Source organism: Canis lupus, chromosome 22 (genome assembly GCF_003254725.2).
Source record: "Canis lupus dingo isolate Sandy chromosome 22, ASM325472v2, whole genome shotgun sequence".
NCBI classification, from domain to species: Eukaryota; Metazoa; Chordata; class Mammalia; order Carnivora; family Canidae; genus Canis; species Canis lupus.
In genome coordinates, this window is record NC_064264.1 from 47,865,249 (window position 1) to 47,886,283 (window position 21,035).

General features: G+C 39.0%; 1 protein-coding gene across 11 annotated transcripts in view; it reads left to right on the plus strand.

Moving 5' to 3' along the window:
* MBNL2 (muscleblind like splicing regulator 2) overlaps positions 1-15,086 on the plus strand; it is a 161,861-nt gene extending 146,775 nt beyond the window's left edge. For all 11 annotated transcript variants that reach the window (XM_025441062.3, XM_025441060.3, XM_025441064.3 and 8 more), the window contains one exon: positions 12,304-15,086. In XM_025441062.3, the coding sequence (XP_025296847.1) occupies positions 12,304-12,318 (15 nt within the window). In that variant the 3' untranslated portion in view covers positions 12,319-15,086. The remainder of the gene's footprint in view (positions 1-12,303) is intronic.
* Positions 15,087-21,035: the final 5,949 nt, after the last annotated feature.

Consider the following 21,035-nt stretch of genomic DNA (forward strand, 5'->3'; position numbering starts at 1 on the left):
CAAAAAAAAAAAAAATCATGGTTTGCTCTAAGCATGGTGATCTACAAATTATTAGTAAGTGCTGTGTATGTATCTTCTCAAAATATTCATGTTTTGTGGCTTAGCATAGGAAGTTAAAATAGGTGAAATATTACCAAATAAAACAATGGTCTTACGTGCTTCTTACCACCAGCTACTCAGTAAATACATTATCTAATCCTCTCAACTAATGAGTTAGGGACAATGTTTGGTTCCCACTGGAGAGATGAGGGATACTACGAATAAGAGGTGTTGAATCACTTACCCATGGTAACACATGCTTAAGAATGGGCCTAAGAAGCTGGGCTTGGATGTGATCTAACTTTAAAACGTGGGAGATCCTGCCTCTCATAGGATGTTAACTTTCTACAGCAGTGGACACTGACCATCAGACACTGATGGCTGTTGATGCTTTGTAATAAAAGGTTTTAGCTTGAAAAATGACTAATATGAGTGACAGTTAAGACTTTCATTAATAAATAAAGAAATTCAGCCTGTATTTATTTAGTTGTCAGTGACTGGTCAGGATATGCAAATATAGAAAGGAAAGTCAGTGTGTTTGACATTTTTAACATCTTAATCTCATCTAAATCAGGTTTATTACCAACATAGATGGAGTGCCATAGGGATCGCATAAATTTAAGTGCACAGTATTATTATTTGAGTGCCCATTTAAATAGAAGCTGAAACCAAATTTTATGTTTTCCCTTCTCCTTTAGGGGAAGGGAGCCAGCATTCACCAAAAACCACTCATATATCAGACACTGGCTATACATAGTGTCTGATATATTAATTTAACTAACTACTCAACAGAATTTTTAATTTAATTAACTACTCAACAGAATTCCATGAAGTGTTTTATCCATTTTTCCAGACAAGAACAAATCTTAAAGAATAATTTGTTTAAGATTCAAGTAGGTAGGAAGTAGCTGGACAGTTTTAGAATTCAGGTTTGCCTGCCTCCAAATCCTGTTCTCTTGTGTCTCCACCATAGTTGAATGAGATTGAGCTTATGGTAAAAGTAGGATCTGGATGAGCCTGTTTATCTGGTTCCCTTAAAAACTTCTAACGAGTTTCACTATTAGGTTTTTTTCACTATTAGTTTTTAAAGTTTTAACCATTTAAGAAGAAAGTTTTCATAGAAGTAAATCTTTTTGAAATCCAAGTTCAATATCACAAATAGCCTGAAAATATCACTGCTTGATAAAACCGCAAGGAAATCCGAATTTCAGGCCAGTAAACAAGAGCTAGAATGCAAATGGACAAGGACACCATTTCACCCTTCCCAGGATGGCAAATAACTTCTAGCTGGGAAGAGTCTACCAAGAGGAATCTTCTCAGCTGGGATTTTCATTTTTTGCTTTTTCAAACAAGGGTAATTGAGAAAGAGAGATACTGTTTTTCTCCACGGTCTCTGCAGAACCTTACCTTCATTACAGTCTTAGGTTAATTGAGCATCACTACTTGGAAATGAGTGTTGGGGCAGCCTCGAGGAGGAACTCAAAGGAGCCACTGGGAGGGTGTTTGGTTGTAAGCAGGCCAGCGAGCTGAATTAGAAAGCAAGCCTGGGAAGTTGCTGATGACTCAGGTGTGACACAGAAAGCCAGGGATTCCATTTTGAAGCCAAACATGAGAAAGAGAGAGGGAAGAAGGAAGAAGGAAATAAGCATTGAGATAAAGGGAGAATAGAGAGTTACTATTTAATGGGGACAGAGCTCCGTTTTGGAATGCTGGAGAGGTCTGGAAATGGATGGTGGTGATGGTTGCTCACCAGTGAGTGTACTTATGCTGCTGAACTACACTCTTAATGGTTAAAATGGCAAATATTAAGCTATGCCTATTTTTACCACAATTTTTAAAATTAGACCAAGGATCTGAATAGACATTTCTCCAAAGAAGCAGGGATTAGGATTGGGAAGATGATCTGATTGTACTTTCATTAAATCCATAGCACAAAATTAGTCTTTTTACATTAAAAATTCTTTTCTGTTGCTGTGTTTTCCTCTATGAGTTCTGTTTTCATAAAGCAGGTAACTGAGCGCAAATGTAAATTCCTCCTCAAGAGCCATCCTTGTTGGAAGCTGGATCTATTCTGAGATATGCCAGGCTGTAACAAAAACCCACTTTCAACTCAGTGGCAATGCACCTTCATACCTTTTCTCAACAAACATTTATTAAGAGCCTACTATGTGTAGTGTAAAATTCAGAATTCTGGGAATACAGAACCGAACAAAACAGTCCCTGTTCTCATGAGTCTAACCTAATAAGGGAGACAGGCAGTAAACCAACATGCAAAAATTTCCGGTCAAAGCAATTATTACATAAAAAGGATCATCTGAAAAAGTAGAAATGCCAAAAGGATGGTCTGTACCACTGAGTTTTTAACAGAAGACAACAATTGAGAAATAAAAGAGAATGTAGGAGCTTTCTTTATGTATTTTCATTTTTTTTTTTTTTGGTCTCCATTTTGCCATCTATTATACCATGATACTTTGGCTCCTCCTGGGAGTTATTAGGGAAGACAGATGGTAACCTGGTTTAGCTCTCTACCACATTGCAGAGGTGCTGATGTGGTGCAGACAAAGTGAGAAACTAAGACTCAGAGGGTCATGAAACTTGGTGGCAGAGACACCTCCTGAAATTCTACTCCAGGGTTCTTTGATTTTTCCTTTGCACCATGATTTTAAACACAATTAAATAGTTTGTTAATCAACCTCTCTCTCTTTCTCTTTCTCTCTATGACATGGATGTGCAAGCATACAGGCAAAGAACTAAAATAGAAAAAAAATCCACTAATTTTGCTGGAAATTCTATTAGATGGCAGTGTCATCCCACCAATTCCAGAAATGTGCAAGATGATTACAAGACACCAAGACACACTTCATGTCCTGCACGTGACATTCATCTTGCCATTCCTATTACTGAATCTTAGCATTTGATTGCTTTTCTGCCTTTAGCGTCCTAAAAGCCAGTTGCTAACAGGCTGAATTATACATTCTGCTCCACTGTTAAAATGAATACCATGGCCAAAATGTGCTCAGGATTCTAAATCTAACATAATGGCGCTGGATACAAAAGCAGGATATTGAGCAGGACTAAGGACGTTATGTTGAATCCAACAGGATCTTGTTTCTGTGATTTTTCTTGGCCCAAATCTTCCATTTATTACTGGGAGCAAAACCCCATATTGAAAAGAGCAGGTATAAATGACTGCCCTTGAAATCTCTTTTCCTTTGCTGCATAAACTGTTTTTTCAAGGTATAAAAAAAAGCTTTCTTAGATTCCACCTTCACGTCCAGAGGTCACCTTCGGTGAAATAGCCTCAGATGTGGGCAGCCTCTTTAATCCCAGGTAGCCTCCCATGCCACACCTCAGTGAAAATATTCTAAATATGCTATTTCTAGATAAATGTTTTATAATTTTTCCTCAGCGTTTTAGAATATTTTCTTATATAGTGTGGCCCAAATGTTATCTACGGTTTCTTGATGTAGTAGGGGAATTTAGCTTTCTTTAATATGCAGACACAGTCCCTAATTTTTTTTAAAAGATTATTTATTTATTCATGAGAGAGAGAGAGAGAGAGAGGCAGAGACACAGGCAGAGGGAGAAGCAGGCTCCATGCCGGGAGCCCGACATGGGACTCGATCCCTGGACTCCAGGATAGTGCCCCGGGCCAGAGGCAGGCGCTAAACTGCTGAGCCACCCAGGGATCCCCCACAGTCCCTAATTTTAAAAATGTTTGTTCAGAACTCCCTTTGTTATTTGGTTGGAAACTCAAATAATGTTCTTATAGAGACAGTGATGAACTTGATAGGTCTCCGAAGTTAACTTATGACATTGCTCAAGGATAATATGGTACTAACACCACAGGCCTAATACCGTGTGTGTGGATGTTTCTCTATCTCAGATTCAAGAGAGATGTCAAAAGCACATGCCTAACTCAAAGCCCCAGACAGCTGTGTGATAGAAAAGTCCTTCACCATCTCCACCTGATGGGAGTAGAGGAACCATTACCCACGGTGAATCCTGTGACTGGGATGTTTCCTGGGGAAGGTTGGGAGCGGAGGGATGTGATGTCTGGTGTGGAGTCAGGAATGTCAGCTGGTGAATAGGAAGAGAAAAATCTGGGACTTTTCCCTGCCTGACTACCAGGTGTATTCATCCACCCTCCTGCCCATTTTCCATGGATACCATGGCTTGACCTGCCTCCTTCTTTTTTCCTGGCTGTGGTGTGGCCCTCCAGTCTAGTAGTTGATTTCATTTTCATTTTGTTTTGACCTCCCCTGGCATTTGCAGGGCAAACACGGCCCCAGAGCTCCTCTCTTCCTAAACAAGCACACAACACTCCTGAATATGTTTTTGTTTTAAATACTTCTATAGCATTGGGAGAAGCATGGGAAACGAAAAGTCTCTCCTATGTCCTTTCGTTCTTCTTCTTTTATATCCTACAGGAGAAAGTCACCCTTGAATGACATATGGATTTTTAGATGATCAAAGGACTAGATTCCAGTCTCGCTGTAAAAACAAAACAAAACAAAACACCAGAAATGATCCTCAGAATTCCCCCCAGGGAATTGGATTTGTTGAGGCTGGATGTGGAGTAGAAAAGGGGATCAGGATCAAAGCTTCACCCCATACTCACAAGAGTCTAGATTTTTCCACACGTGACATGGATTCATGTGAGCAGTGCAGTCTCATTCACATCATGAATTTCCACATACCTATTTTGTCCAGATAATATAAATTGTCAGTGTAGACTCTGGTCAATAATCTTCAGTGAGGCCAGCATTATTGCCTTTTGTGCAAAAAATTCAACTATTAATATTCTAAATGATAGTTTTTTCAAAATTTGGAAAGTATATCTGAAAAATATTATAAGATGGAAAATATTAGAAATGAGTCCTCAGCAAAATGATAGGCCATTGAACACGAAGGAATCAGAACTTTGAATCTAAATGTAAACTTTGAGTTAATGACAGAGAGCAAAACAAGAATCCTAACTATACTACTCTTTAAGCTCTGCTGAATTCTGTAGGCATTCCAGCCAGTGTCAGGTTGTTCTTCTCAAGAGTGAAACCCATTGTCAAGTGTGAGAATTTTCTCCCCAGTATGTATCCTTTCTATCTACATAAAAACCCATTTTGAAGACAAGTCAAATGTGGCATGAAACACTGCCTTCTCTCAGAACAATAGTCCCCCCAGATAACAAATAGGACTGTTTTCCAAAGTGTCTTTTCATAAACTGCTCATCTTTGAATTGTTTATGCAGTTCAAGTTGATGCATAGTCTTGAAATCAGCCAAAGTGCTTAAAAGTTGTTCATTTACTAACACATATCGTTAGAATTGCTCCCATAATGTTACGTTCACCAAAACCAAAGACATTTGCTTTTGACTTCGGTAATCCATACTATTTTTAAGTACAGAATTGTTTTACAGCCAAAGCTATACAAATTTCCCTACACCTTTGTTCAGTTTACTTCAACTAAAATACTGCACAAGCTTGGTTTCTCAGACAAAATCAAGGAATTTCAGGCACTAGTGACTGCCATGGGGAAGATGTGTGGAGTACTAGGGAAAAGATGGAAAGAATATCAAACAGTGGAGAGATGGCGGGGGGCAGTAGATAGCAGTGAAGAGAAACATACATGATAGAATAAAAAGAAAAACTGTAAATGAAAGGATATTAGGATGAGGAGCAACAGGCAAGCCTCCTTTACTTGGCCAGAGTTTTAGGAAATTCCATTCTGTTTTCAATTTTAAAATTAATAGTCTGTTTACGGAGATCATGAAACACCCTTTTAAAAATTACCTTCCAAGGAAACAGGGCCTTGTAACCACGGGAGAAGACTTCTAGGGAATCGACTGAGTCTAGAAGCTTTCTTCAGGTGGCATTTTTGTTTATCTGCCATGTTTCTGTCTTTGTGAGTGATTCTTCCCCCAGCCTGGAATATTTTTCCTTTTATCTGTATATAACAACGGAGTAGGGGAAGGGAGAAATGTGTTTGTTTTCCTTAGATAGTCCCGAATCCTTAACTGCCTAGGAAGACCGTAGAGAAATACATTGCCTGGAGGGTTCTTCTCCTGCCTCCATTGCTGTATCTCGCTCGTGAGTGGTCTGTTGGTCTGCTGATGCCAGCATCGTGGTGTTGTGTCTTTAGTAAATATCGATTCATCCCTCTGTGCACCCAACAGTTAATAAATTCTCCTATATGCCCAGCCCTAGCCTAGACATCAGTGATATAAGGATGAATGAAACATTGCCTCAGTCTTAGAAAACTCAGTTTTGCTGGAGACCCAGTTAATGCATCTGCCTTGCTTGGACATGTCCGCATGAGATCCCTTGCTGGTGCCATTCAGATCCACTGAGATTCCTTTGGATTTCAGCAAAACCACACAAATATTTTCTAAGGCATATTTTATCCACATCTTCAAACCCCACACTATAAAGACACTATTGGATGGCTATTCACAGGAGGATTTAACATTATTCCTCTCTTCTAATGGTTTTGTGGTTTGGATCCATAGGAACAGTTGGGTCTTTTCACTGAAATGATTTTCCTATCAATTAAGCCAAGCAGGAAGTGCTCTTACTGACTTTAATATTGAGCTAACATTTGAAAAGGCAGCTCATGTGACGCCCCTGAGTCTTTGGAATGAACACATTTATGTAAAAAGTGTGAATATTTCTAGAAGTCATCTGGAAGCTCACGATTTCCATAATTATTCATATGTTCAGTTCCTGGATATCCACCACAAGGTAGAAAACTCAGAAAGTGGTAATACTTGGTGCCTGTGAAGCCCTGGAGAATCCTACATTGACTAGTGTTCTTTAGCACCCTCTCACATGAGGGCTAGTGGTTGAATTGGTGATACTGACCCCCTCAAGTTCCGTGTTTCAGCCTCTGCACAGAGTATTTTGCTTTTAACCAAGTGCATGCCTCACTGGTCAGCTCTTCTTCAAGTGTCCACCAAGGGCAAGGGCATATGGTTGGCTAAGTCAGAATCTATCATCGTCTGGAAAGAGACAAGGCAATGTGGATATTTCCTATCTGGTAAATCAGTAAAGAGGGAGGATAGTATTTTTTTTTTTTTTCTTAGAGGATGCCTGTTGGTCAAGTACCCTGGTCTTTTGGGTGAAAGTCAAATGTCTGAAAGTTGCAGAATTAGCTCCCCATTAGACCTCATCTCCCGATCCAGCCCAGCAGCAGTGACTGCTGGCTCCCTCAGTGTTGCCTACAGCCTTGGTCGCTGCCTGGCTCAGGAAGCTAGCAATCCAAGTTTAGTGGATATCTCTTCCCAGCAAGTAAGGCTCCAAGGGGATGCAGCCCAAAAATATATTTGAATCACACAAAGTTGTGTTCTGTAATGTAAATTAGGTGCTGAAATCCCAGCCTCCTTCAGAAAGTGGAAAGGTCAAGCAATGTAGAGCTGGGTTTTTGCATGTAACAATTGGCTGGAGTTGGCTAGCTGCTCCTGCATTCCTGCTAGGTGTGGGCCTTCCATCTGCCACCCTCCCTACCTGACCCACTCACTTATGTGCATTTCCTGCCAGGCCCCCCACCCAAGTCAGTAGGTTTACTATACAGGAACCCAGTCTTCTTTTTAATAAACCTGACTGCCATTGCTCTACAAGTCAGTGGCAGGCACTTCACCAAAGATGCAGAGATTATTAAATGACTGCCCAACACACATTTTATGGGAAAACCACCCATTTGATGTTCTTTGGGGCCATTCACGCTTTATCTTCAGTAAATATATACCAGACTACTTATGTCTTGGGTTTATATGGGAACAATTTAAGGATATGGATTAAGTAGAATCATTAGATTCTGAAATCCACCACCTGAAGGAAATGCGGATTAATAAGTAGACCCCCCTGCAGCTGACTGATATTTTTGCATCACAGATACTCTTGTTCCAACCAGAGGGTCCACTGAAGATCCACCTGTACATTCATGCTTTGAGATCAAGTATGTCTTTCTTTTAAAAATAGAATCGCCAATTTTGTGGGCATCATCAGCTAGTCTCATTTTTGTGTCTTCTATCAGTGGGAAAAGGAATTAAAAGTAATACTTCCCAAAATTCAGCATTTTGATTTACCAGACAAGATTTTGACTAAAATCTTATTTTACTACTTTATCCCCCTTCTTCATCATGGTTCTCCTTATATGAGAAAATACTTAAATTTGAGAGACGAATCTATCAGAGAGATGAACAGAAGTACATCCTGTTCAATATATTTGATTTCTGTCCTGTCATATAGAGTGCCAAGGTCCTCAGAAGCTGAAGCAGTGGGCCTTGACTGGGGAGGGCTTTCTGCTGCTGTGAGCAGACATGGGTGCAGCATCTGTCTGACGGAGGCCCCCTGGTAGGATGTAGTTGGCCACCCAGGCAAGGACTCCCTCGGGAGGGGCCTAGCAGCCCTATGGTCCCTCAGCAATTTCTACCCTTCTGGTTCCTGCAGACAGTTGCTGCTGCCTCCTGCCTGGTGTTCCACCCCACGCTGTTTGCTCTAGACCCCACCCCATGGACTCCCCTTTCCCTGGTTCCCAGGCTCCAATAACGGTTCTTCTGAAGCTCTGATCTCCACTGGCATCATAAGAAATGGCCTTTGGAATCACTGCTCCCCCTGGTCAACGCAGACTCTCACTACACCCTGGAGAGGACTGCCATGTGAGCAGGCAGAGTGAGCCCACATCTCCAACTCATGCTGGCTCACACGAGCACTTCATATATCATGAAAAACATTTGTGCTGCCTTTTCTATGTCCACAGAAATATGGTTGGCAATACTGACCTAGCTCTTCTTTGGGCTCTGGCAAACAGGGCTCAGAGCCCCCTGGAAAATTAAGGGGCATGTATTCGAATTAAAAGAGAACATCAGTGATGCTTCAGAGAGGGGGTTACTGGGGAGCCCAATGTGGTAGCCATCTCTCTGACTTGTACATGCTCTGGCCAGACCCCAGGAGAATTTTTTATTGCCCCTTCCAAGAAAACACGGGCTGCAGTGCCTGGAGCTGGAGGAAGGAACTCTGGGTCCCAGTCTCAGTTTGGGCAAGTGTAGAGGGCAGGAAAGGATGCCACTGACAGCCAGTCTGGTGAGGCAGCTTTGGTGAACTGTGATGTAATCAACTGTTCTTTAAAATGGATGGACTCAGGATGAGGACTTGTTGATATCGGGTTCGTTGATATCAGCCCATGTTCCAGGGCCATGTAAGAAGAGAGACTAGGGAGCCGAGGAGCAGAGGCACAGGAGAGAATCTTTTTTTTTTTTTTTAAGATTTTGTTTATTTGACAGAACCAGAGAGCTCGAGCAGTGGGGAGGGGCAAAGGGAGAGGGAGAAACAGGCTCTCCTCTGAGCAGGGAGCCCGATGTGGGGCTCAATCCCAGGACCCTGGAATCATGGCCTGAGCCAAAGGCAGATACTTAACCGACTGAGCCACCCAGGTGCCCCCAAGCCTGCTCTTTTAAGAATGCACGTTTTGTCCCTATTTTGAAATACTCAGCCACCCTCTGAAGGCTTTGATCCTGCTGGCCATTAAAGTTACAATGGAGATAGAAGAAATTTTGATGTATAGAACATATTTTATATCTACATACAGTATTGGTATGGAAGAAAAAAAGGAACTGGTATGGAAGAAAATCTCCAAGGAGAGGCAACAGGGAAGCACACAAAATGTACCTTTTCATCCGATTTTAAATTATGTTTCTTTGGTGTGAGTTAAAAATATAATCTGACTAAAGAAAGACCATATTTAAAACTAGACAGAAGAGCCCTCTTTCCCTCAAAATGGCTTCTGTATCCGCCCCCCCCCCCCACACACACACACACTTGGCTCTTCTTTTGTCTCGAGGGTATCTTCCAGCTGGAAACTGCCTTGTCTCCCCACCCCCCTCAGCCTCGTGGGCCCTAGGGTCTGCACTGTCACAAGTCTTCTGACATCCGAAACAGCAATCAAGTGGGCAGCAGGTGATTTCAGAGGCACTCAGTTGGTAACTGCTCATCTGGACTCCTGTCTGTATTTCCAGACTGTATTTCCCCCCTAGAGAACACTTAATTCAGATTGTGCCTGCGAGCTATATTTCTCAGGGAAAAAAATTAATAATCAAATTATATTTTCCAGAAAAATGCTACCACCTAAAAAATGAAACACTCAAAGCTTTCTTACCTTCTAAAATCAAATCTCTTGGACCTCTTGAAGCTTGCAGCTGCTAGGAAAGTGATATATATATATATATATATACCACAAGGTAGCCAAAGACCTAGACCAGGGTAGAGCCAGAGTATCCTGGCCTAGATGCCAGGCAGCAGTAACAGCTGTCGGCTTGATAGTATAGTGGCCATTTATATTTAGTCTTTGTCCATATAATGGATCTGACAGGGGCAGAGGGGAAGGGCAAGCTGGGAGGGTCCAGGTAATGCTCTGAGTTAACTTCAAGGTTAATTTACAATTCACTTCCACCAGGTGTTGTACATGTCTCCCTGTCAGGTAGGAGTCCAAAGCCTCACTGTAACTAATTTCTATAATAGCCTGTTGCTAAGCTTTCTGTAGAATACTTCTCTTTCCAGGTGGTTAAGAATATCATTCTATATGGCAATTTAGTGTCACTTAATAAGCAGGGATGTGAATATATTCTGAAATATGTATTATTTATATATTGATTTAAGAAATTGCAAGACTTTGTGCCATAAATATTTTAAAGAGAGTCTGGATAACGTAAAAGGAAAGAAGAAAGAGAAGAGGACACAATTTGATGAAACTTAAACTCTTCTTAAATGTGTCTTGGGGCACATTCTTAATTTGGAAAACTTACTGATAGCATTGAAGCAAAGGGATGAAATAGAATAATTCCTATTCAGCAATCAAATATCTAAACCCAAAAGTGAAGTTATAATATAACCATCTGAAGAATTTGATGGTAGCAATTTGCAGTGGCTATTCAAAGATACTGGAATAATATTTACATATCAAACCATTACACCTCATTTTTGTCTATCAGTATGCGAGACAAGGAATGATATTTTTCCCAAAAATATCTGTTGGGAGTTTTTTGAGTTTCCGTTTAGTATAAATATTTAATATAAATGAGTTCTTCCTCTACCTTTGTCAATTCCATACAAATCCGTACATTCTGATCAATTAAAGGATACTCCTATTTATTTCATGGGAGGATTATTTGGGTTGGTACTATTTGGGTATATTCTAAAACTGTCTTATGTAAACTGCAGGAGCACCCACTTAAAAGGAAAAAGATCCATATGTGTGAATGCTAACATATCAGGATAAGAAATTATACATAGAAATGAGGCTTTTATTAGAAATTGGATCCTAGTATGCAGGAATATTAACTTGATCATAAAGAACTTTCACTGTTTTTTTTTCCTAAACAAAGACTCTCGACAGTTTAATCAATAAATATTTCATTACTTGCACAAAGTTTGGTTGAAGCATTGCACAAAGAATAAATACTTTTGTTGGAACATGCCAAAAGCTTGGCTTTTTAAAAGCTTGACATTTAGAGGCTTGGGTCACACAGGGTAAACTCCCTGTCTTTTGTAAAGGTATGGAGTTGGAAATGAACTTAGAAACCAGGCTCCTGGGAGCACAGTTTGCATTTGATAGTTTAGCTTTGCCTGTGCTTTTGGATTTATTTAGAATACTTTAACTGCTTATTAGAATGTTGTCCCATTCCCCCTTTAATTTGGGACACTCAGACATTCCCTGAATTTGAAACTGGTGGTTATTATATTTTGGGAAGAAAATTACTTTTGATGGGAACACATCTCTGAATTTTATATGCAAGTTAACAAATAAATAATACTCGATTTATTATACATTTAAAAATATTTATATTTAAGCTTTTCCCACAACTTTCCATGTCCAAATGAATTCTCTGATTAGACTCCTTGGTCACCTTAGCAAATATTAATTGGATGATAATGTGAACATATCAGAAAAAGACATGAAGCAAAAACTAAAAAAGGATCAGGGCCTAAGCACCACTGCATGCCCGCATATACACTGTCAGTTTTACAGAAAATACAAATAGTCGTGCATTCGAATCACCATTCTTTACAGCAGCCACATGGCAGGAGTGCTTACATGTAAAATTTTTCAGCATGAAGGGTGGGGATTGCTCAAAATTACAATTGCCCTCAAAAGATCGAAATATATCAAAATGAGAAATTGAAGAAAATTCCTATTTTTAAAGAGTAAAACTTAAACTCGTTATTTTCCCACACAGGAGGATGTCTAAAGCACACTTGTCTTTTTTTCCAACAGATAATTCTGAAATAATCAGCAGAAACGGAATGGAATGCCAAGAATCTGCATTGAGAATAACTAAACATTGTTACTGTACATACTATCCTGTTTCCTCCTCAATAGAATTGCCACAAACTGCATGCTAAATAAAGATTTAGTTCTTCTGGACAGACCACAACTGTAAGAAGCTAGTGCTGCTATATCATATATGAGTATTAAATATGGTATGCTTAGTATATTCCAACCTAAGATAGTTAACTACCTGAGACCAGCTGTGACGTTTAAAGACATAAAGGATAAAGTTTACTTTTCAAGGGTTTCTAAACATAGTTTCTGTCCTAGGAATATTGTCTTATCTCCATAACTATAGCTGATGCAGAAAGTCCAACCAATGTACTCATTTCGATTGAGAATATTTCCAAGTTAGCAATAAACAATTAGCATTAGTCAGGAAATCCATTCCGAGGGCAGGTTTGATTCTAACGCCAATTTACTGTCATGTCATTTACCCAATGGATCAAAGAGTATGTTTCGCTTCTTCACAACATGAATGCTGCAGCAGAGGTGAGAAGTGAAGTAAAACTCACGCCTGTCCTACAGGTCTAGAATTTGAATGGAAACTCAAGCACAAGTACGGGGGACACATCAAAGTGTGGTATTTGGTTTGCCTGGAGATGCCGCATTGAATCGTGGGATTCTAGAATAACATTAACTAGATTGAAAAAGAAACTTTGCACGGTATGAGCTTCATACCCCACCAAACAAAGTCTTGAAGGTATTATTTTACAAGTATATTTTTAAAGTTGTTTTATAAGAGAGACTTTGTAGAAGTGCCTAGATTTTGCCAGACTTCATCCAGCTTGACAAGAATGAGAGGCCCATGCCAACAGTCTCATCTAAGGGATTAGTTTTTCCAACTCACCATCCGGTTGCCTGTTACAGAATAACTTCTAAACTAAAAACCTAGTCAAACAACGAAGCTGTAGGTGAGGAGATCTGTATAATATTCTAATTTAAGTAAGTTTGAGTTTAGTCACTGAAAATTTGACTGTGACTTTAATCTAAATTACTATGTAAACAAAAAAGTAGATAGTTTCACTTTTTAAAAAATCCATTACTGTTTTGCATTTCAAAAAGTTGGATTAAAGGGTTGTAACTGACTACAGCATGGAAAAAATAGTTCTTTTAATTCTTTCACCTTAAAGCATATTTTATGTCTCAAAAGTATAAAAAACTTTAATACAAGTACATACATATTATATATACACATACATATATATACTATATATGGATGAAACATATTTTAATGTTGTTTACTTTTTTAAATACTTGGTTGATCTTCAAGGTAATAGCGATACAATTAAATTTTGTTCAGAAAGTTTGTTTTAAAGTTTATTTTAAGCACTATCGTACCAAATATTTCATATTTCACATTTTATATGTTGCACATAGCCTATACAGTACCTACATAGTTTTTAAATTATTGTTTAAAAAACAAAACAGCTGTTATAAATGAATATTATGTGTAATTGTTTAAAACATCCATTTTCTTTGTGAACATATTAGTGATTGAAGTATTTTGACTTTTGAGATTGAATGTAAAATATTTTAAATTTTGGCATCACCGCCTGTTCTGAAAACTAGATGCACCAACCATATCATTTTTGTTTGAGAAAAAAAGAAATCTGCCATCTTAATTAATGTTGGTCAAAGTCTAATGACTATCTTATATTGTAGATTTGATAACCCCATCAAAAGAAAATCACATTCTGAGTGTGATTTTTACATAGTGCTTGTATCGTTGCATTTGTTTTAATTTGTGGGAAAGTATTGTATCTAACTTGTATTTCTTTGGTAGTTTCATCTTTATGTATTATTGATATTTGTAATTTTCTCAACTATAACAATGTAGTTATGCTACAACTTGCCTAAAACATTCAAACTTGTTTTCATTTTTTTCTTTTCTCTTTCTTTGTTATTTCACTTAAACTCATTGAAAACATATAGTATACATTACTAAAAGGTAAATTACGGGAATCACTGAAATATTTTTGTAGACTAATTGTTGTCACATTGTCTTTCTTTTGTTTCATGATTTTGATTTTTTAAAATTATTAGCACACAGCTATTTTCAGCCCTTTAATAATGGAGCATCAAAAACATCACCTGTATCCCCAAACAAATATAGAAGACTGTATTTTTACTATGATATCATTTTCCAGAATTGTGATTATAATATGCAAAGAGTCATAAATATGCCATTTAACAATAAGGAGGAGGCAAGGCAAATGCATAGATGTACAAATATATGTACAACAGATTTTGCTTTTTATTTATTTATAATGTAATTTTATAGAATAATTCTGGGATTTGAGAGGATCTAAAACTATTTTTCTGTATAAATATTATTTGCCAAAAGTTTGTTTATATTCAGAAGTCTGACTATGATGAATAAATCTTAAATGCTTTGTTTAATTACAAAAATAAAATCACCAATATCCAAGACATGAAGATAGCAATTCAACAAATACTGTAGTTAAGAGATGAACTCGCCACCTGTATGGGAACTACATTTCACTCTTGGTTTTCAGGATATAACAGCACTTCACCGAAATATTCTTTCAGCCATACCACTGGTAACATTTCTACTAAATCTTTCTGTAACACTTAAAGAATTCCCTCATTCATTACCTTACAGTGTAAACAGGAGTCTAATTTGTATCAACTCTATGTTTTGGTTGTAATATTCAGTTCACTCACCCAATGTACAACCAATGAAATAAAAGAAGCATTTAAAAGGATTTCTAGTCTTTCTCCTTTTTGTGTTGAGGCAGGAGGACAGTTAGTCAAATGAAACAGTCTACACAGAAGACATTTGGTGCATTCAAAGGAAAGCAAGCTCTGGTCTTCAAGTGGGAGATTGGCAGATGGACAGGTTTTGCTTTTGGCTTTGGCTTTTCAACAATAAGAAAAGCAACTCAAATGGATCATTTTAGAAGTTCTTCTGAAATTAGAAGTAAAGATAACTCCCACCACCCGAGTCTTCCTGTTCAGGATTCTGCTTGATAATGAAGAGAACATTAGTAACCAAATGGGAATAGAATATCAGCTTTATTAAGACAAGAAAGTGCCCATTAACCCACAGGACAGGCTTCTGGTAAGAGCCTCACTGAACAACATCTGTGGCTACAAGAGGGAGACAGAATGGTGAGTGCTGTTCCCTGCAGACACCCTGGCCAGGTGTGCTGAGGAGACTGTGAGAGCTGAACCTGACACCTGAGGGCAGGTGTTCAGCAGCGACTCCCCCCACCAGGTGGTGTGCACTTTCTCACACTTCTCCTTCCTCAGCCCTTTGGGGACAAGGGTATTTCTCAAGGCAGGTGGTATTAGCTATTGGGTTGGATCTGATCTGTCCTTGACATGCAGAGGTTGGCAGAAATCCCCTCCTCTATAGGTCAAGGCAGGAACAGGGCAGGGCTGGGTGGAGAGACAAGAAGGATTTTTTTAGGGCAGGCTTAAAGCTTCAGCCTTCTCAGTGGCTATGATACCCCTTACAAGGAAGAGAGATCAGGCAAATGCAAAATAAAGGCACTTGTGTTTTTAAATTGTGCCATCGGGATTTCCAAGGGTAAAAAATACTTACATCTATGCGGATGTTTGAAAAACTGGCTGTCTGGACAAGCGATGTTTTTACTGTAATGCAAAAGAAAAGCTGCTGTCACATCAGACACTCAGGAAAAAACATTCTCTGTTAGTAGTGAAGTAGGGAACAAGTTATCTTAAGGGAAAAGATTTAAGACAAACTGTACTTAAAATTTTCACATCTGGCTTCATGACGTGTCATTTCCATCAGTAGACTGACTTTTTGTGGCACCACATCAAAATCAAAAGTGAAACTTAAGCCTGAGAGAGTAAAACTAGTTCACCTCTTCAGCATAGAAAATGGTTAAATATAAAATATCAATTATTCTACAATTACCTGCCAATAAGGAAACATTATTTCAATTGAGGGGGGCAAATTAAAAATAATATTTCAAACCCAGAAATACATTCTTTGATTATTTTTTTAAGATCTATTTATTTGAGAGAGAGAGGGAAAAAGACAGTGTGAGAAGGAGGGGGCACAGAGTGAGAGAGAGAAGCAGACTCCCAGCTGAGCAGGGTGCCCAATGAGGGGCTTGATTCCAGGACCCGGAGATCATGACCTGAGCCAAAGGCAGATGCTTAACCGACTGAGCCACTCAGGTACCCCATACTCTTTCATTATTAACCCAGGTTCTTCTGCAATACTTTAAAGATTTTAGGGGCAGCTAGGCAAACCAAAATATAGTTTAATATTCTAATATCTGTGGGAATAAAATACTGGCTTGCCACAGAGTGAGTTCTTCCTTCCCCAAAACATCCTAGTTTGTCTGAAATACTAAGCTATTATTGCTGTTGGACTGCTCTATCTCGGCAGAAATGACTGAGTCACTATGACTAAGTATGATTTATGCAAAATGAAACATAATAATGACTTCCCTACATGCTCTTGATGAGGGAGGTGGATGGCAGGAATGGGGATGGGGTATGGAATTGAGAATATTCACCAGAGACCTACTCATGTGCCAAGTTCTAAACTAAATGATAATGTAGGTTTTTTACAAGCCCATCCTGTGTCATTGAAGAGACTTACTAATAATAACTGATAAGTAAATTCTAACTACTACAAAGATTCCTGCTCAAGGCATACAGAGATTCTGCTATTAGACATAGCCTTATTCTGGATCAACAATACCTTCCAGGGTCTGCCCAAGGGATGACTAGAGCTACAGCTCAGCCAAAAATCTTAGGCAGGTCATTGCAACTGCATGTGGCCTCACTGTCTCTCTCTCATTCAGCTATTTTGAAAACTGCCCACCTATTGGAGGGCAGTTTTAGCTACCATCTGCACCCCACAGTGTAAATGTCATATGTGCCACTTGGCCTGTATTTTAATTAAACCATTCAGATATCCCCTCCAAATTTGGTGAAAACCATCTAGCTGTTTTCATGATAGGGTGTGACCAGAAAGTAACTTCGTTTTGTTCATATAGAGTTTTTTTTTTTTTTGTTCTTTTTTTTTTTTGTTCTTTTTTTTTGTTCATATAGAGTTGACATAATCCTTAGCATTACAAAGGAGCTCTTAGACCTGTCAAATAGATAAGATAAAGATTCATAAAAATTAAGTAACTATTTCAAGATGACTTAGAGCAGCAGAATTCTGAAACCCCAACTTGTCCTAATTCTATGGTCAGGTTGACATGGGCTTTATTTGTGGCATCCTTCCAGGTCAAAATTTCATAAAAGAATTCAGAGTGAAGCATCCATCCAGACTTAAGGTAAAGCTATAATAAGAACACTTTACTAGGTTATATAAACAAGTTTTCTTCCCTATCACAAGAATGTGACTTATGAAATATTTTGAAGCTCTGCCTGCAAAGTACAATTTTAGATTTATGATGGAACCTAATTCTTTATTAGGATCAAAGGAGACTGGAAGTAATGTTACCTTGTATCATCTCTCCAGTATTATCCATTTTTGTTTTGTTGATTTTTCTTTAATCAAGCTTCCATATGGTTCTCTGGAAATCAAAAATAATGAAAGCCGTCGTAATTTTCTCAGTAAGGACTTGTCATTGGGTCATGATGAAGCAGTCCCTGAAAAGAATGAATTCCTGCATAAAGATCATACATGGGGGGCACCTAGGTGGCTCAGTCCATTAACTGTCTGTGCCTTCAGCTCAGGTCATAATCCTAGTGTCCTGGTATTGAGCCCCACATCAGACTCCCTGCTCGGTGGGGTCTGCTTCTGTCTCTCCCTTTGCTGCTTTCACTGCTTGTGCTCTCTCTCTCTTTCTCTCTGTCAAATAAATAAATAAAATCTTAAAAAGGAAAAACAGCAACAACAACAAAATCACACATGAATCACATAGCCCTAAAATCCAACTGTGTCTGGAGAGTCTGCAAAGTTAGATTTTGGTGCTGTTCCTTTCTCTGATAACTTTACTAGGGTTTTTTCCAAGATTTTGGTTTATATAAACAGAGGAAGAAGTTTATCTATCAGTCTTCATGTGTAAACTAAATGAGGGAAGAGGGAAGTCTAACTCTTACTGTGCTAGAGAAGCCCTCCTCCACACAATTACTCCACGCAGGGAAAACAGTCACAGAGTACTCTAACTGCAAGGGGCTCTCAGCTCCTGAGCTGCAACCTCCCATAAGCTCTGCAGCTGGAAAGCCACTCACTTAAATATAAAACTTGGGGTATTAGCCGGGGAGAGAAGTACATTCCAAGTAGCATGACAGCTTAGGAGACCTGCTTCCTATGCTCTAAATATGTCCGAGGGAGCTGATCGGACATGTACGGAAATAACAAGCACACTACACATTAAATATGTATTCAGCACTCTCACACACATTTATATGGAGAGCCCCCTAAACACAGCATTATCCATAAATACAAAGTTGAGGCTTTTTCACTTCTGCAGAAAAGGAAGATCAGGGTCTGCACTTCACAACAGTCGAGGGATAAAGAACAGTTTCCGGTCATCCTGCCCAAGTTGGACTCTGCTCTTTACAGCTTCTAAGCTTTGGTGTTTTTCACCAGTAAGCTGAGGCTCACAATAGGATCTACCTCACCAGTACGTTATAAGGATTAAATAAAAGAATATACACTGACCACCGAACACAGCCTGACACATGGCAAACCCACCGTGAATATGAGCTACTGTTCTTAAAATAATATTAAAATAGGCTCTTGTGTTTCCCTGTAAATATTTATTTCCTCTTTCTAACCAAACGTCTCTTGGCAACTAAGAGGCACCTCTTCAGTTTCCTCGATGACAATTAATGTCAAAAGCTGACAGGCAAATTATAGGGAATTTATAATAACAAATAATGAGCCGCATTATTTCCATGGAAGCCTACAATTATTTCAATTCAACAAATGCTCGTTGAGCCCTGGCTGAGCATTGCTAGGCTGTTCAGTGGATGAGAACATGAGCAAAGTCCAATCCCTACCCTCAGGAAGCTTTCCATGTGGCAGAAGCATAAAAATAAAGCTGGGAACAACAGAGAAAGAGCAAAGCACACTGTATTGGTTTCCTAGGGCTACCATAACAAAGCACCACAGAGGGCAGCTTGCCACAGAAACTGATGCTCTCACAGTTCTGGAAGCAGTCTGAAATTGAGGCATTAGCAACACCTCGCTCCCTCTGAGATTCTGGATAGAATCCTTCCATACCTCTTCCTAGCCTCTGCTGGTGGCCGTCAATCTTTGATGTTCCTTGGCCCACAACAGATGCCTCAATCTCTACCTCTGTCATCACAGGGCCTTCTCCCTATGTGTCTATCTTCACACTATCTTCCTATAAGGTCACCAGTCATATGGGTTTGGGGTCCACCCTAATGACCTCATCTTAACTTGATTACATCTTACAAAGATCCGCTTTCCAAATAAGGTCACATTCACAGGTACTGTGGGCTGGGATGTCAATATAGCATATCAAGGGACATGATTCCACCCATGACAACTAATACCAGCCTAAACAAAGACTGGTTTCTATAAATCCCACAGTATCAATGAAAGGGTGTCCTGTCTTTTCAGTAAGGACATCACACCTACATGATGTAACCATAACCAGTCATGACCCCCAGGTCTCTTTCATTTGTTTTGTTTTGTTTTGTTTTTGACTGTAGAATGAAGTGGTTGGACTACAAGCACTCTAACTTCTAGATGGAACGTTCTGTGATTTAATCAGCAACCTAGCACTGTCTTGATTAGCCTCAATATTTATTTCACTTGGTAATGTTGATTTACAAATCTATTTCATTATTTGTAAGTTTGGGGTGACTGGATTAATTTTTCTTAGTCCACGTTGCAGGGACAGGCTGTTCCTTTCTTTCCACATGCATGAGGAACTTCAGTTAGTCACGCATAAGAAGTCTTTGTGACACTTGGCTAGGAAGGCCAAGTGTCCATCTGTAATAAGAACAATGATATTGAGTATTTTCGGTGCCTTTATATTGTGATAACCTCTCCGCATGAATCTTCACAACCTCTATGGTTGATTCTATTATCAGCATCCCAATTTACACAAGAAAACTAAGGACTAGAAAGGTTAGATTAACAACCAAAGTCACAAAGTTTGTAGTAAAATGGGTGTTTAAACTAGACAATCTGACTCTACATCCACAGTGCTTTACTACATCACTACCCCAAAAGTGGTCCTTGAACCCACCTCAGGAGAACCTGGGCACTTGTTAGAAATGTAGAATCCCAGGCCCCACACCAGATCTCCTGAGGCTGAATCTACATTTTAACCACATCCTCAGTGATTCATATGCACATTAAAATCTGAGAAGTGGCACTATGCTAACCAGGGCCAACCTCCCTCTAAAGGCTCTGTTGACTCTAGAAAGTAGACCAATAGAAAACCAGTACCAACACTGACTGTTCCAATGCCCATCTTCAATAACTACGCTCAAAAGAATTGTGATTAATTGGATGCAAACTATGATCTCTCTGATTTTACTTCTGTCTTTTCTCCATATGGCACCCAGTATTTTCATAAAATAGAAATTATATCACAGCATAAAAATCCAAAAAATAAATACAGAATTAAATATGAAAATATACAGAAAAACATAAACAACATTCCATTTTTATGAATTAACCATTTGACACACCTCTATAATTTTTACTTAAACTTTTATTATCTCTCTTTTTGATC